Source organism: Drosophila busckii, chromosome 2R (genome assembly GCF_011750605.1).
Source record: "Drosophila busckii strain San Diego stock center, stock number 13000-0081.31 chromosome 2R, ASM1175060v1, whole genome shotgun sequence".
Lineage (NCBI taxonomy): Eukaryota > Metazoa > Arthropoda > Insecta > Diptera > Drosophilidae > Drosophila > Drosophila busckii.
This window is the reverse complement of record NC_046605.1, coordinates 15525611-15538265: the sequence shown is the minus strand read 5'-3', so window position 1 is coordinate 15538265 and position 12655 is coordinate 15525611. Positions and strand designations below refer to the sequence as shown.

Below are 12655 nucleotides of genomic sequence, written 5' to 3'. Positions count from 1 at the left end.
TAATTTTCGCAAGTTTCGCCAAAAATGTTGAGTACGTTGTTTTCATAGAAATGCGATAAATACTTTGCTGAGTAGGCGGTTTTGGTATGAGCCAAGTTAACATGCAAAATGCTCTAAACTGTAAAGTTTCAAATTCGATTGAGCGCTCGAAGCTCTGGACCGCAACTACAATTTGTAGCAAGCAACTTGTGTGTGGCTGGCGCATTGCTCATACGCAGCGTTGTGCGCGCACTTAACACACATTTATTTGTATTTAACGCGCGTGGTCGACATAATGCGCAATTAGCGCCACTTCAGGTTGCATTCACCAATACTAACGCCGGCTTGTTATTTATGTAGCTGTAGCCATAAACTTGGCCAACTTTATGTGCTGAGACCCGCTTATTGTTCAATTTGCTTGGCCCCAAAAAAAAAAAAAAAAACACAAACTTTGCAAAGTTTCTCACTTTCTTTCACTCACTGCTCTCTCATTTTTTTTTTGTTGGCTTATTTATTAGCAACATATTATTATTTGCTATGGAAAGTGACGGCAGCGAAAGTTTCTTTGTGTATGCGGCTGACCAGAGCAGCTGACGTTCCAAACAATAATTCAGGCAAACAGCATAACAAGCTCTAAAAGCCATCGAATTGCCAAGCAGCGAGCAGCTGCTGACCATTAACAACATTGCCAAGTAAGTTTGGCTTGCGTTGTTTATTTTACTTGGAGTTTGTTTTCGTTTTCGCGCTGCCTTAGACGATTAGACCGTCTTGGGCTTAAAGCCATCAAAATCAATTTCACATCATTTCAAATGTAGCAACTTTATTAAAATAAGCACAAATTGTGCAGTTGTTTAATATTTTTTATAACTGTCAACAACTTTATGTTGAGCAGTCGAAACTTTTCACTTTTAATTTAATAAAAGCGACAAGTGGCTGCAACATTTTATTTCTGAGGCCTGTCAGGCTGTGACTTTAAATTAAACTTTGGCACCTTTGTCTACAACTTACCGTTCTCCTCTTCAATGTTGCGTGTCATTGTTGTAACGCTGCTGACGCGAGCGCGTGTTGCCGCCCATGCCAGGCCATTGAATTCGGTCAGCAGCAGCAGCAAACTGAGGCAGCGCCAGTTGAGTGTGTGGCACATGCTTACCCCAGCGTTTGTGGTTGGCCTGTGTAAAGTGTAGCAGTGAAGTGTAGTGAAGTGAAGTGAAGGGGGGGAAGAGTTAAGTGCAAGAGAGCGCAACACTCAGTGTTTCTTCTATTAAGTTGCTTTCGATTTGTCGCGCGCGCTCACACACACAGCTGCATTTTATGCTGCCGCGGCATATTTAGCTGCAATAATAGAAAAAGTATTAATTATTAAGCTGTTAGCATGCCCATAAATTAGTTGACTACATAGCTATTTTATTATTATTTGTTGCGCTTGTTCTTCCACATTTTATTTTGATTTTTTTTACTAAATTTAGTTTTCCCCGCTTTGATTTATTTGATTTTCAGCCATTTTATTGCCCACATTTGTTAGCTTTTGATATTTATTGCATTACATGCATATTACGTATACGCAAGTTATTTATGTGCCTGCAATTGTTAATTTATGTGCACAGCTGAAAGCTATTCACAAATTATTTAAAAACTATATAATATATATATATAGATTATTTCAACATTTATGCAACAATCACAAAATGACACTCGAATTTAGCGCATAATTTATGCATATGCATTGCCATTGTAATTGATTTAAATATATTTGTTATATGCATTTCACATTAATTTCAATTCACATTTTGCAGACGTTTTAAATGGCTTTGAGTGATTTCACTTTTAATCAAATTTAAGTAAGTAATTTGAATAAATTAAAATGTTGCATCAAATAGTAAGCAACAATTGTTTAGCTAAATAATCTATTCTAATTATATTATTTATTAATTTATTAAATAATAAATAATGAAAATTAAAACATAAATAAAAACAGTTCTGCAGCAACATTGAATGTCATAATTATTTAAAGTCATTAAACTTTATTAAATAAATAATTTGTATTTTACTATCCATACCTAATGCCATATATTTATTAATTATTAAAAATTAACACTAACCCAGGCACGATTAGGATATTGGGTTTAATGTTAAGTCTGTTTAACACACCCAATCTACAAGCTTAGAAACTTTTAAAACAAAAACTTTATTTTTTAAATACTTTAAAATTTAATTTTATATATTTCTTATAATCATTTTCTTTTATCATAGACTGTTCATAGTTGAAATTAAATAAATAAAAATACAAATTAAATATGTAGCAGCCTGTGGGCTCCAGTTTTATTATAAAATGAATTGCAAATTGCAGCTTACAAATGAAATAAATAAAAATCAAACTATACAATTCTATATATATTATATATACTTTTACAGCATCCAAATATATGTAATAAATATTATTTTAAGCATTAAATTAGATTATATTACAAATAAAATAAAAAAATAAAATCAATCAGTCGACATTTCTGAACTCTCTATTACATTTGCTTATATAGAATATAAAAAATAAATGAAATAAACAATATTTTAAGCCTTAAAATTTATTTTATTATAAATAACTTAATTTTTAATTTTACTACAATATTATAAAATCAATTTTAATGATAAGCTGTCAGTATCATAATCCATACCGAATACGATTTATTTTTTAGCTATAAATAATTAAGACTAAATCAGACCCGTTTAGGTTTTTGGGTTCTCCCCACCCTCCTATAACCCTCCAAAAGCTTATCGAATTTAAAAGCAAGAACTTAATTTTTATGCTCATAGCTGACATTAAATAAATAAATAAATAATCCACATAGAAGTTTAGTTAAATCGGTGTCTGTTTGCAATAAATATTTTACATAAATAATTAATGTGTGTCTGCATTTATCAAAGCTTAAACTGTAATTGTTTTATTTATTTATTTATTTAATGACAACTATGAGCATTTAACGATTAAAGAAAATGATTACAAAAAATATTTAAAAGTATTTGAAAATTAGTTTTTTGTTTTTAAATTTGATTATTGATTGGGGAGTGTTAAACAGACCCAAACCCAATCAGGTCTGGGTGAGTGTTAATTATTAAGAGTTAAAAAAGTTAAATTAAATCATTTGGTAATAAAATAAAATCAGAGAACTGCTTTGCTTACAAAAATCAACTATTGCAGCATTTTTAGCTTAAGCAACTTCAACCCAAAAAGAAAAAAACCTTTGGCTTTGCTTTTTTAATCCTCTCTGCAGTTGAAGTAGGCTTAGCTCATTGTGAACGTAACCGAAACATTCGAAGCTGAATTACAAAAAAAACTTTAAGAAGTCAATTAGCAGCTTTATGTGTTGCTCTTTGCTTTAACCTTTTTTTAGCTGCACTAAACATGCTTAGAGAAAATGAAAGGTATAAAAAATTGTTGGCAATGCGCTTTGGCTTGTTGGCTAAACATAAACTCAGCTTTCGATTTTGAAGCTGTCGAACTGCAAATTAAGTTAAAGTTTAAGATTGTTTAATTGATTATTTAATATTTATATTGCACATAAGCTAAGCCAGCAGCTTATATAAAATTTAATAACACTGCAGTTAATATTCAAGTCATTAGCAACATTTGCTTGCTTATCTATTGCGAGTTCCTTCCTAGACGTTAACAAATCACAGCTCACACGCCTCGTCACACACACGCACACACACATGCACTTATACAAATGAAATGTCCGTGTGCGCTTCAATATTTTACAACATATTGCACTCACACTGGCGTCGTCGTCGCTGTGTTTTAATTAAAGTATATTTATAACTTTGGGTTCAGTTTTAGGTCGTGCCACGCCCCGCAATGTAGGCGTGACTACTGCTCAGCGTAGCGTAGCTGTGTGAGAAATCATTTAAAATGCCGCTTGCGTACATATTTGTTATAATTTATGGTGCCCATATAAATGACTAACAACACACGAGGCACAAAACCGAAGCGCAACGTGCTGGGTACGCCAAAGGACGAATCTCTACCCTAGCAGCAGCAGCAGCAGCAGGAGCTGTGCCCTGAGCTCGGCGTCAAAAGAATGGTGAAAACATGTGCCTCAAAGTATTTGCCTCGCTTTGCGCGTGTAGATCTTTAAAAAGCAGCCAAGAAAGCGCTCAGAACGTGCCAGCATCAAAGTTCAATATGATGACGACAAAACGACGGCAAAGACAGCAGCAGCAGCCAGCAATATATATATATATATATAGAGTGGGGGGTGGGTGGATTGGGCGCGCAAAGAGCTAACGAGTGCAAATTTCTCAGCTGTAGATTTTTTGTTTTTTTCGAGTGTCGTTGGAACTTTTGCAATGCTTTTACTTTTACGTAGCAAAAACTCAATAAGCGATAAACAGGAAAACGGAAATCGGAAACTGTATACGTTCATGTTTCTAGTCTGCACACACACACAGACACACACACACACATGCAGACAGACAGACAGCAATTGAGAGCGAGCGAGCGCCGCCACCGCCGCCATTTTGCGCGACATTCGAGGCAACTTCGACGTGCTTTTATGATATATTGACTTGCTCTGTTTTATCGGCCACGTCGCAATAGCTGGCAATGCTTTTAGTTCGACGCACTAATTTTATTTCGATACACACACACACACACCAATGCATTTAAACTACAGCGCTCGCTTTGAATTTAGTTTTAGTTTCATTTTCAGTTTGCTTGGCACATAAATAAAAATTTTTTATTAAACCACAAGTGACAGTCGAGCTGAGAGTGCGGCGTTGCCCCATGTACACACATTTAATAATATTTTTTCTTAATACACAAGTTTATTTATCATACGCACAGTGTGCGCTGCTCTAGCTCATAATGTTATTTAGTCGCTGTGGCAACAGTAAATGGATTTCCATATCAATGACTAGAGCAGCAGCTTAGCGCTTAATGCAAATGTATTTTTAGCTACTCGAAACGCTTGAAAATTCATAATAAATAGAGCATGAGCTATTTTTACAACGCACAAAATAATAAATTGATATTTTTTCGGCACAAACTAAATCTAAATGAAAAACCCATTGACAAATATGCAAATAAAATGTGTGTGTGTGTGCATGTGTGTGTGCATGTGTGTGTGTGTGTGCATAACGTGTCAAATATTTGGCCACTTTTAGCTTGACAAGTTTTATTCAATTTAGCAAAACTATGAAATATGTTGAAGACAACTAAGTGAAATTTATCGATATGTTTTATGAAAAATAAAATTGGAATTTTAAATGGAATTGTGGCGAGTGTTGAATGTTAACTGCAAGCTGCTGAATTTTTTATGCAGCTTTAAAATGAAATGAAATTGTATTTTGCTACATTAGCTAATATGTGTTTGAGTTGTTGCGCGCATAACGCTGCGTATACGTAACGTGTGCTTGTGTGCCAGTTTACTCAATCAAGCTACACTTCAATTTACTACCGCACTCACTCGCACACACTATAGCGCGCTCTTTTGCACTTTGCGGCTGCAGGCAACTTGCTGTGTGTGTTTTTTTTTTTTTTTTGCAATTTCCGTTCTTGTTTCTCTTGTTGCAATGTAATGTAATGAAGTGTGTTTGCATTAAAATGCAATTTGAAGTGCAAAGTTACAATATTATTATGGCATGCTGAAAAGCCTCACACACACACGCACACACATAGCTGTGTGTGAGAGTCCTTCAGCTTAGCCGTGAGCACAACTTGTACCTGGCCTAAGTGCCGAGCGTCGTTCATATGCATAGCCCACATATATTTTTATTTATTTACACTTTGTCTCCTTTTTTTTTTTTTTCCTGCGGTTTATGTGCGCTAAGTGAGCCTATAAAAATCCATGCATGGCTGCCTTTCGCTAGCTAGACGAGGTGCTTGGGGTTTTTGGTTTTGGGCTCTCTGTTTGTGTGTTCGAGCACATTTTTATGAATACTAAAATGCCTGGGCAGGCTTCACTTTTGTGTGTGTGTGTGTGTGTGGCGCGTTGGCAGCAATCAGAGCGTTCAACACTTGGGGCATCATCATCATGCGCAGCAGCTGCTGCTGTTGTTGCCTCTGCTGCTAATTTTGTTGCATACTTAAACACACATTTGCATGCTCAACACTTTGGCCCCCGTTGATGTGGCGTGACCTTGCTCTGGCCGCAACTCATTTGCAATTGTTCGATATGTGATATGGCTCCAAATTGTTTTGGCTTTGCTACGGTTTTCGTTTACACACTGACCGCATTATAAATTGCATATTAAAATACATTTGCCTATCGAAATTTGTTCTCTCCCTCTCTCTCTCTCTTTCCATATCAATCAGCATTCATTAAATGTGTCACACACACACACACACAGCAGCAGCAGCAACAACAGTTAATGTGGCAAGTGTCGGGTTTGCTTAATTTAAATTAATTTGTTTTAGTTGCTGCTTAATAATTAATGCTTGTTTATGCTTGCGGACAAAATGTGCAAGTTGCAATAAAAAATGCAGTAAGCAGCCACCCATTGATGCAGCTAATTAAATGTTAATGGCTCTCGCTCTATAAACAAATAAATAATCGGCAGTTACATTTAATTAATTACATTGATATTCAGTTTGTTGCACATTTGTTTAGCAAAGACAACGTAGAACTGAAATTCATTGCTAGAATTATTGAGTTGCATATTTATTTTATTAATTTTTTAGCAACTAATTAAAATGATAGCGCAATAATTTTTTTTGCTAGAATTATAATAAACATTTATTCCAATGCAAGCTTAGCTTAATTTATAATTCTCTGTTTTTTATGCGAAATTAAAACCGCTTTGCTATTTTTATTTTCATGCGTTTTCTCTTCGCTTTAGATCACATTCACGTACATACAATAAAACTAGAATATAGTCTAGTTTTATATTATATTCGAGCTATCAAATTTTAAAGTTAGCTGAGTTTATTGGCAACTTTAGCTGTATTCTATCTCATAGTAAATTTCTCATCTAACTCTTTAACAATCGAGCTATAAAAAAAATAAACCAGCTATAAATAAAATTATTGGAAATTTTGCTTAACGAAAATAAATAATTACAGCAAAAACAAACTCAGCTTTACTTTTGTTTATTATAAGCAATAACAAAGTATATTTTAGACACATAAATTTAAACCTTTCATTTTAATTAAATAAAAAAATATATTACATAAGAAGTTAAATTTTTTAAATAAAAATCAACAAATCAGCTGATCTTGCTACAATTTATATTATAATTAATTACTATTAAAATTAAAAAAAAAATTGCTTTAAAATTTTTAAACTAAAAATTAAGAGCTGCTGTTATTTGTTTCAACCAAAAATTTAAATTAAAATGTATATGATATGATAAGTATCATCATATCGTATGATAACTATCTCTATCTCTGTCATTTCTGCTGAGTCTTAATAAATTAAGGGGGAAGACCTAAATAGAAAGTTGAAACAATCGAAGTTTTTTTTTGCGATATTGTTCCTTAAATATTTAAGAATGCCCAATAAAAGTTGCATTATTGGATTCCCTATATCTAGAAAATTATTATACAAAACGTGAAAACGTCCACAATTTTTTTTAATTTTTTGAAAATTTTAATTTTGTATGAGAAGAAGGAAAAATTAGTCACTTCTACAAAATAATTTTCAAAAATCTTAAAAAATATAAGCATAAATAAAAATATAAATCACTATTAATATAAATAGGGGCAACTTTTTGCATCCCAATATTTTTTTTAAATGTCTAGAAAACAAATTTAAAAACCCTTATTTTACAAAAGATACAATTTTTTAATGGGTACTTAATGGGTTAAGACAAATTTGTGTCATTAGAAAGGGATTTTGAAGACCTTTCCATTGATACCAATATGTCAATAACAAAATGCTAAATTGGTGAGTAGCAAGTTTTAGTTGCGTCAAAATATTTATTAGTGTAACTTAAATTGATCATGAAATTAACGCTAGTTGCCTGACTAGCCGACGCGCCCATCTGGGCTGAAAGAACAGATACCAAGGCCATAAAAGGGTTCACCGACTTCCCCGTATACCTTATTAAATAAGAAAAATAAAAAAAAAAATGATCATACAAAAAAACTTTCAAGCGCATTTTCAATGATTTATTTTTTAACATTTTCACATGTTTAAAAAATATACACAACTTACTGAAATGAATTGTAGCTCATTTTATTGGAAATTAATTTATCCTCTATATGAAACTAAAAAATACCAGAAAACATTTTAACTTTTTTGTGTATTCTGACCAAAATATTCAAAGTCAGCAGTAAGTGTTTGTACTATAAGTAGCAGCTGTTGCTTGCTCTACTAATATACTAGACAAGTCTAAGTAGTTAGCTCTAATATAAATTATTTATATATAAAGTGCGCTCTGCTTAAATCAAATATATTTGTGAATGTGCTGCGAACTTCAGTCGACATTTCCTATTCAATTAACAAACTCATTCAAGCAGCGCTAGTAAGTGGTGCTTAATCTAGCGCAGCATCTTAAGCAGTCGCAATCTGTTGATCAATTTGGCAGCTCAACTATTTGTGGCATGCAATGCGGCAACCTTTGTCTCTCAGCAGCAGCAGCCAGCAAACACTTGTGAGCTGCTGCTCAGCATAATCAAATTACACGCACACTTTAACAATTTAGCAATTGAAAAATGTGCAAACATGCAACACTAACTGGGGCTGGGGCTGAGCTCTACTATTTGATTATTGTTCATATTTTGTGCTATTTTTGAATGTCAGCAATTTAGCAGTTGAGTTAAATGCATAAGCAACTACTGAGTGGCATTGATGTCACATAATCACAGCTGGAAAAAACTATTTCAAAGTTAACAAAAGCAGCGGCGACGACGAACACACAAAAGCACCTTTGGCTCATAGACTGAAGCAATTTGCCGAGAACGCTTTTCATAGCAGCGAGCGCTTTTCATGTGAAAATGCTTTTCACATTGCAAACGAGGCGACAACGATGCGGTGGCAACGGCTGGAAACGTGCTGCAGTCAGTGCCGCTTGCTTGCTTTGATTTAGAAATTTAGCAACAACAACAGCAACTAAAACTAACAACTGCTCACAATTGACAACAAATTGCTTTGTCACAATTGCAAATACAAAATCGTCAACGTTTGCTTACATTTGTTTGGTGCCTAGCAGATTACGCGGCATACACGCGTTTTGTACGTTGGCGCTGGTTCTCTCAAGTGTATTTCATGCGGCGTATACGCAATTTGTATAAACACATTTCATTTATGGCATTGCACACTTGTCACACGTCTAAATAATTATTTTATGCAAATTTAGCTGCAGTATTAATTAACAAATTATTATATATATATATATATATATATTTATAATTTTTTTTTTTGCACAACGCTGAACGCGCAACGGAAACGCGTCTCGTTAAATGAAAATCGTCAAGCGTTAGTATCCCGTTTATTTCGACCGTACCCGCGGGATCGCAAACTCTCACTGAAAACATTTTTATGGTACACACACTCTCGTCTCGAGCCAAAACGACATTACAGCATCCCGAGCACGAGTTGGACGACACGAAGGCGCGGCGCCAATGAGCGACAGTCGCACGAGAGAGTCCGAGCAGCGCAGCAGCCCAAGCAGCTGTTTTTATTGGATGCTGTGGCCGAACAGCAAACCTGAGCGAGTTAACAGCGCGCTGTTAACGCTGCGCTCAGTTTATAGCAAGCTTTTAGGCGTTGCTGTAAGGCAGCCAAAAGCAGCTAAAAATTAAGTAAATATTACGAGCAATTAATATACATTTTTAGCTTTATGTAATAAAATAATATAAACTGCATTTTAAATATTTAATTTAGTAAAATTAATTTATAGCAAGTCGCTCTCAGTTGTTTACATATTTCATTAGTTTGCGGCATGCTGCGTGCGCTCTCTGCGCTCTCTCTCTCTCTCTCTCGCTCTTTTGTGCGCTCTTACTTGCGCTCAATTTAGCACATTTACTTGTACTAAAAATGTTGACTGTGCTAAAAATGTTAATAAACTTTGCTCACAACTAAAATTTGCATTACTTTGTGTATAGCAAAAATTTATTAATTAAAAATATTAAATTATTATTTTATATTAAAAATGCCGCTTACTTTATTTTATACAAGTGCAAGCTTTTAAAATTGTTTATAAATTGCAGTTAATTTGTTGCTACAATATTATGGCTTTAGTGCTTAGTTAATTTTGTTTATAAGTATAAAAATATATATTTAAATGTACTTAAGGCTGTGTGTATATTTAGTTTGCATTTTGTATATTTATTTTAAGACTGGCGCACATCAATCAAAGCTGCGCACCTGTTGCCCATTTAAGCTACCGACTGGCTGTCAATCAAATCAGGTGTATATTAAATGAAACAGCAAATTAAACTGTATAAAGTATATAAAATATAATAAGACGCAGTGCAAGCAGCTTAAAAACAAAAGAATTTATAAATATAAATTTAGGTCTTAATTTGTAGCTTAAGTACGCAGCATAAGCTGCTGCTATATAAATAAATTATTAATATTTTATATGTGCACTTGTTGACTTACAGCAATAAGTGCAGTATTTATGCCTAGGCCTAGCTCAATTTCAAATTTATTGCTTATATGTATAACTAACAGCAATGCAGAGCACTTAACAGTGTCTCTTAAGTTGCTTAACAGCGTCGCGCTCTTCATAAAGAGCAGCAGCTAAAATTGCCGAAAAAATGTTGTTTAGTGAAACAATGTTGAAGCTTTTATTAAGGTGCAAGCAAATGTTAAGTGCTGGACTGTAAAGTAGGCCACAACAAACAGCTGAGGCTTGGATATTGGTAAATAGCTTAAAGGCGTAGTCAGCAGCCATAAAGTTAACACTAATTAGCTGCTCGACTTTATAAATTCGCTGGCAAGTTTCTATAGCAAGCGTTGCGGCTTTAAGCTTTGTACCCCCCTCACCCCCCACAAATGTTGGTCAGCTGTTTTTTATCAGCCTCATAAACATTGGCGTACAAGTTCATTTTGGCGTGCACGTGTGTGTGTGTGTGTGTGCGTGTGTGTGTCTCGATTGCAGTTGTAAAATGGACTCCCACTGTACCCCGAGCACAGCTGCTGTCATTTTTAATAGCAAACACCACACGCAGCGACTTTTGCGCATGAAATAACACCAAACTGTACTGTACTATGTTTGTTTGTATGATATAGCACTAAGTAGTTCAGTCTGTAGTCCAAACGAATTCCAGCACAGTGGGTGCAATGCCAAAGCAGCGTTCAGCAATCTTTGCTTAATTAAGTATCAAGTTTTATTATAAATTAAGTGCTAATGCAACTTAGTTTATTGTTTAATTTAAGGCTTGTATATAATAAGTAATGTTCAAGTTTAGTTTGAGTTGAAGACGAGAGAGCGCAGAAATTTTATAAAATTATCATATTGGATTTGCTATAGATTTTGCTTTGCTTATACCAAAAAATAAAAAAAAATCCACGTTAATATTTTTATTAAAAAATATTTAAAATTTTATTTATTTATTTTAATTGTAGCCTAGAATTTAAGTTCTATGGTACAATTGGTATAGCCAGAGCAACAATGACCTTCAGGCTTAAAATTAATCAAGCAACATATTCAAAATTAAATTTCTTTTATTCAGAAAAAAACCCAGAGTCAATATTTGTTGTTGGTAATTTTAGGAAAAAATTTATAAGATACTCATGTTGCAGTTGCTTTAGAATTTGTTTTGTTTATATTAAACTATATACTAAATAAAAGAATTGTATAGCTTGTATTCATTTACTTACAGCCGACGTTAAAAAAAAAGAATTATTAATAGGCATTTAAAAAGCCCAGAGCCAATATTTGTTGCCAGATAATTGTAGGAAAAATTTATAAAATACTCATATTAGAGTTGCTTTAGAATTTGCAAAAAAAAATGAAACAAATAAAAATATTCGATTGCATGTGCTGCTTGTAATTATTAAAAAGTATTTCAAATTACTCAAGCAAAATATTTATTTTAAATTTTTGTATACAGAAACAAATTTATAAATTTGAATGCACAAATTTTTATAAAATTCTCATTTTAAAGTTGCTATATTTTGTTTTATTTATATCAAAAAATATACTAAAAAAAAATAAATTGAATAGCTTGTGTATTGAATAGCTTAAAAGTATTTAAAATTACTGAAGCAAAAATATTTCAAATTAAATTTTTTATACAGAAAAAAATGTATAAATTTAGAGTGTTACCCAGAGCCAACATTTGTTGCCAGCAAAATTAGGGAAAACATTTTTTTAACTCTCAGTTAGTTGCATTAGAATTTGTTTTGTTTTTACCAAAATATATGGTTAAATCAATAAACAATTTTTATTCGTAAGCTTGTGTTCATTTATTTATGTGGACAGTCGACGTTAATAAAAGTTTTTAATTAATGAAAATTACTCAAGCAAAATGTTTAATAAACATAATTTTAATACAGCAACAAATATAAATAAGTGTTACCAACCTTTGTGGCCAGCTTTGATATAAATAAACATAAACAATAAATAAACAACTTTTGACTACCAAAGTTGAAAAAGTTACAATATCTGGTATGCCTAATTAACTTGAAAGCTTTACTAGGCAACTAAAAGCAAATGCTAGAATTTATTGTTAAATCGACTACTATTAATTTATTTATAAGCTAGGGCTAGCTGTCATTAAGCTAGCTGTAGTATT

At 33.1% G+C, this 12655-nt stretch overlaps 1 protein-coding gene across 8 annotated transcripts in view; it reads right to left on the bottom strand.

Moving 5' to 3' along the window:
• The window catches only part of LOC108597232 (nephrin), a 72503-nt gene extending 63241 nt beyond the window's left edge, over positions 1-9262 (bottom strand). For all 8 annotated transcript variants that reach the window (XM_033293072.1, XM_017983675.2, XM_017983676.2 and 5 more), the window contains exons 1-2: positions 9101-9262; positions 988-1311 (exon numbers count right to left, since the gene is read on the bottom strand). In XM_033293072.1, coding sequence (XP_033148963.1) covers positions 988-1123 — 136 coding nt within the window. In that variant the 5' untranslated portion in view covers positions 1124-1311; positions 9101-9262. The remainder of the gene's footprint in view (positions 1-987; positions 1312-9100) is intronic.
• Between the last annotated feature and the right edge of the window lie 3393 nt (positions 9263-12655).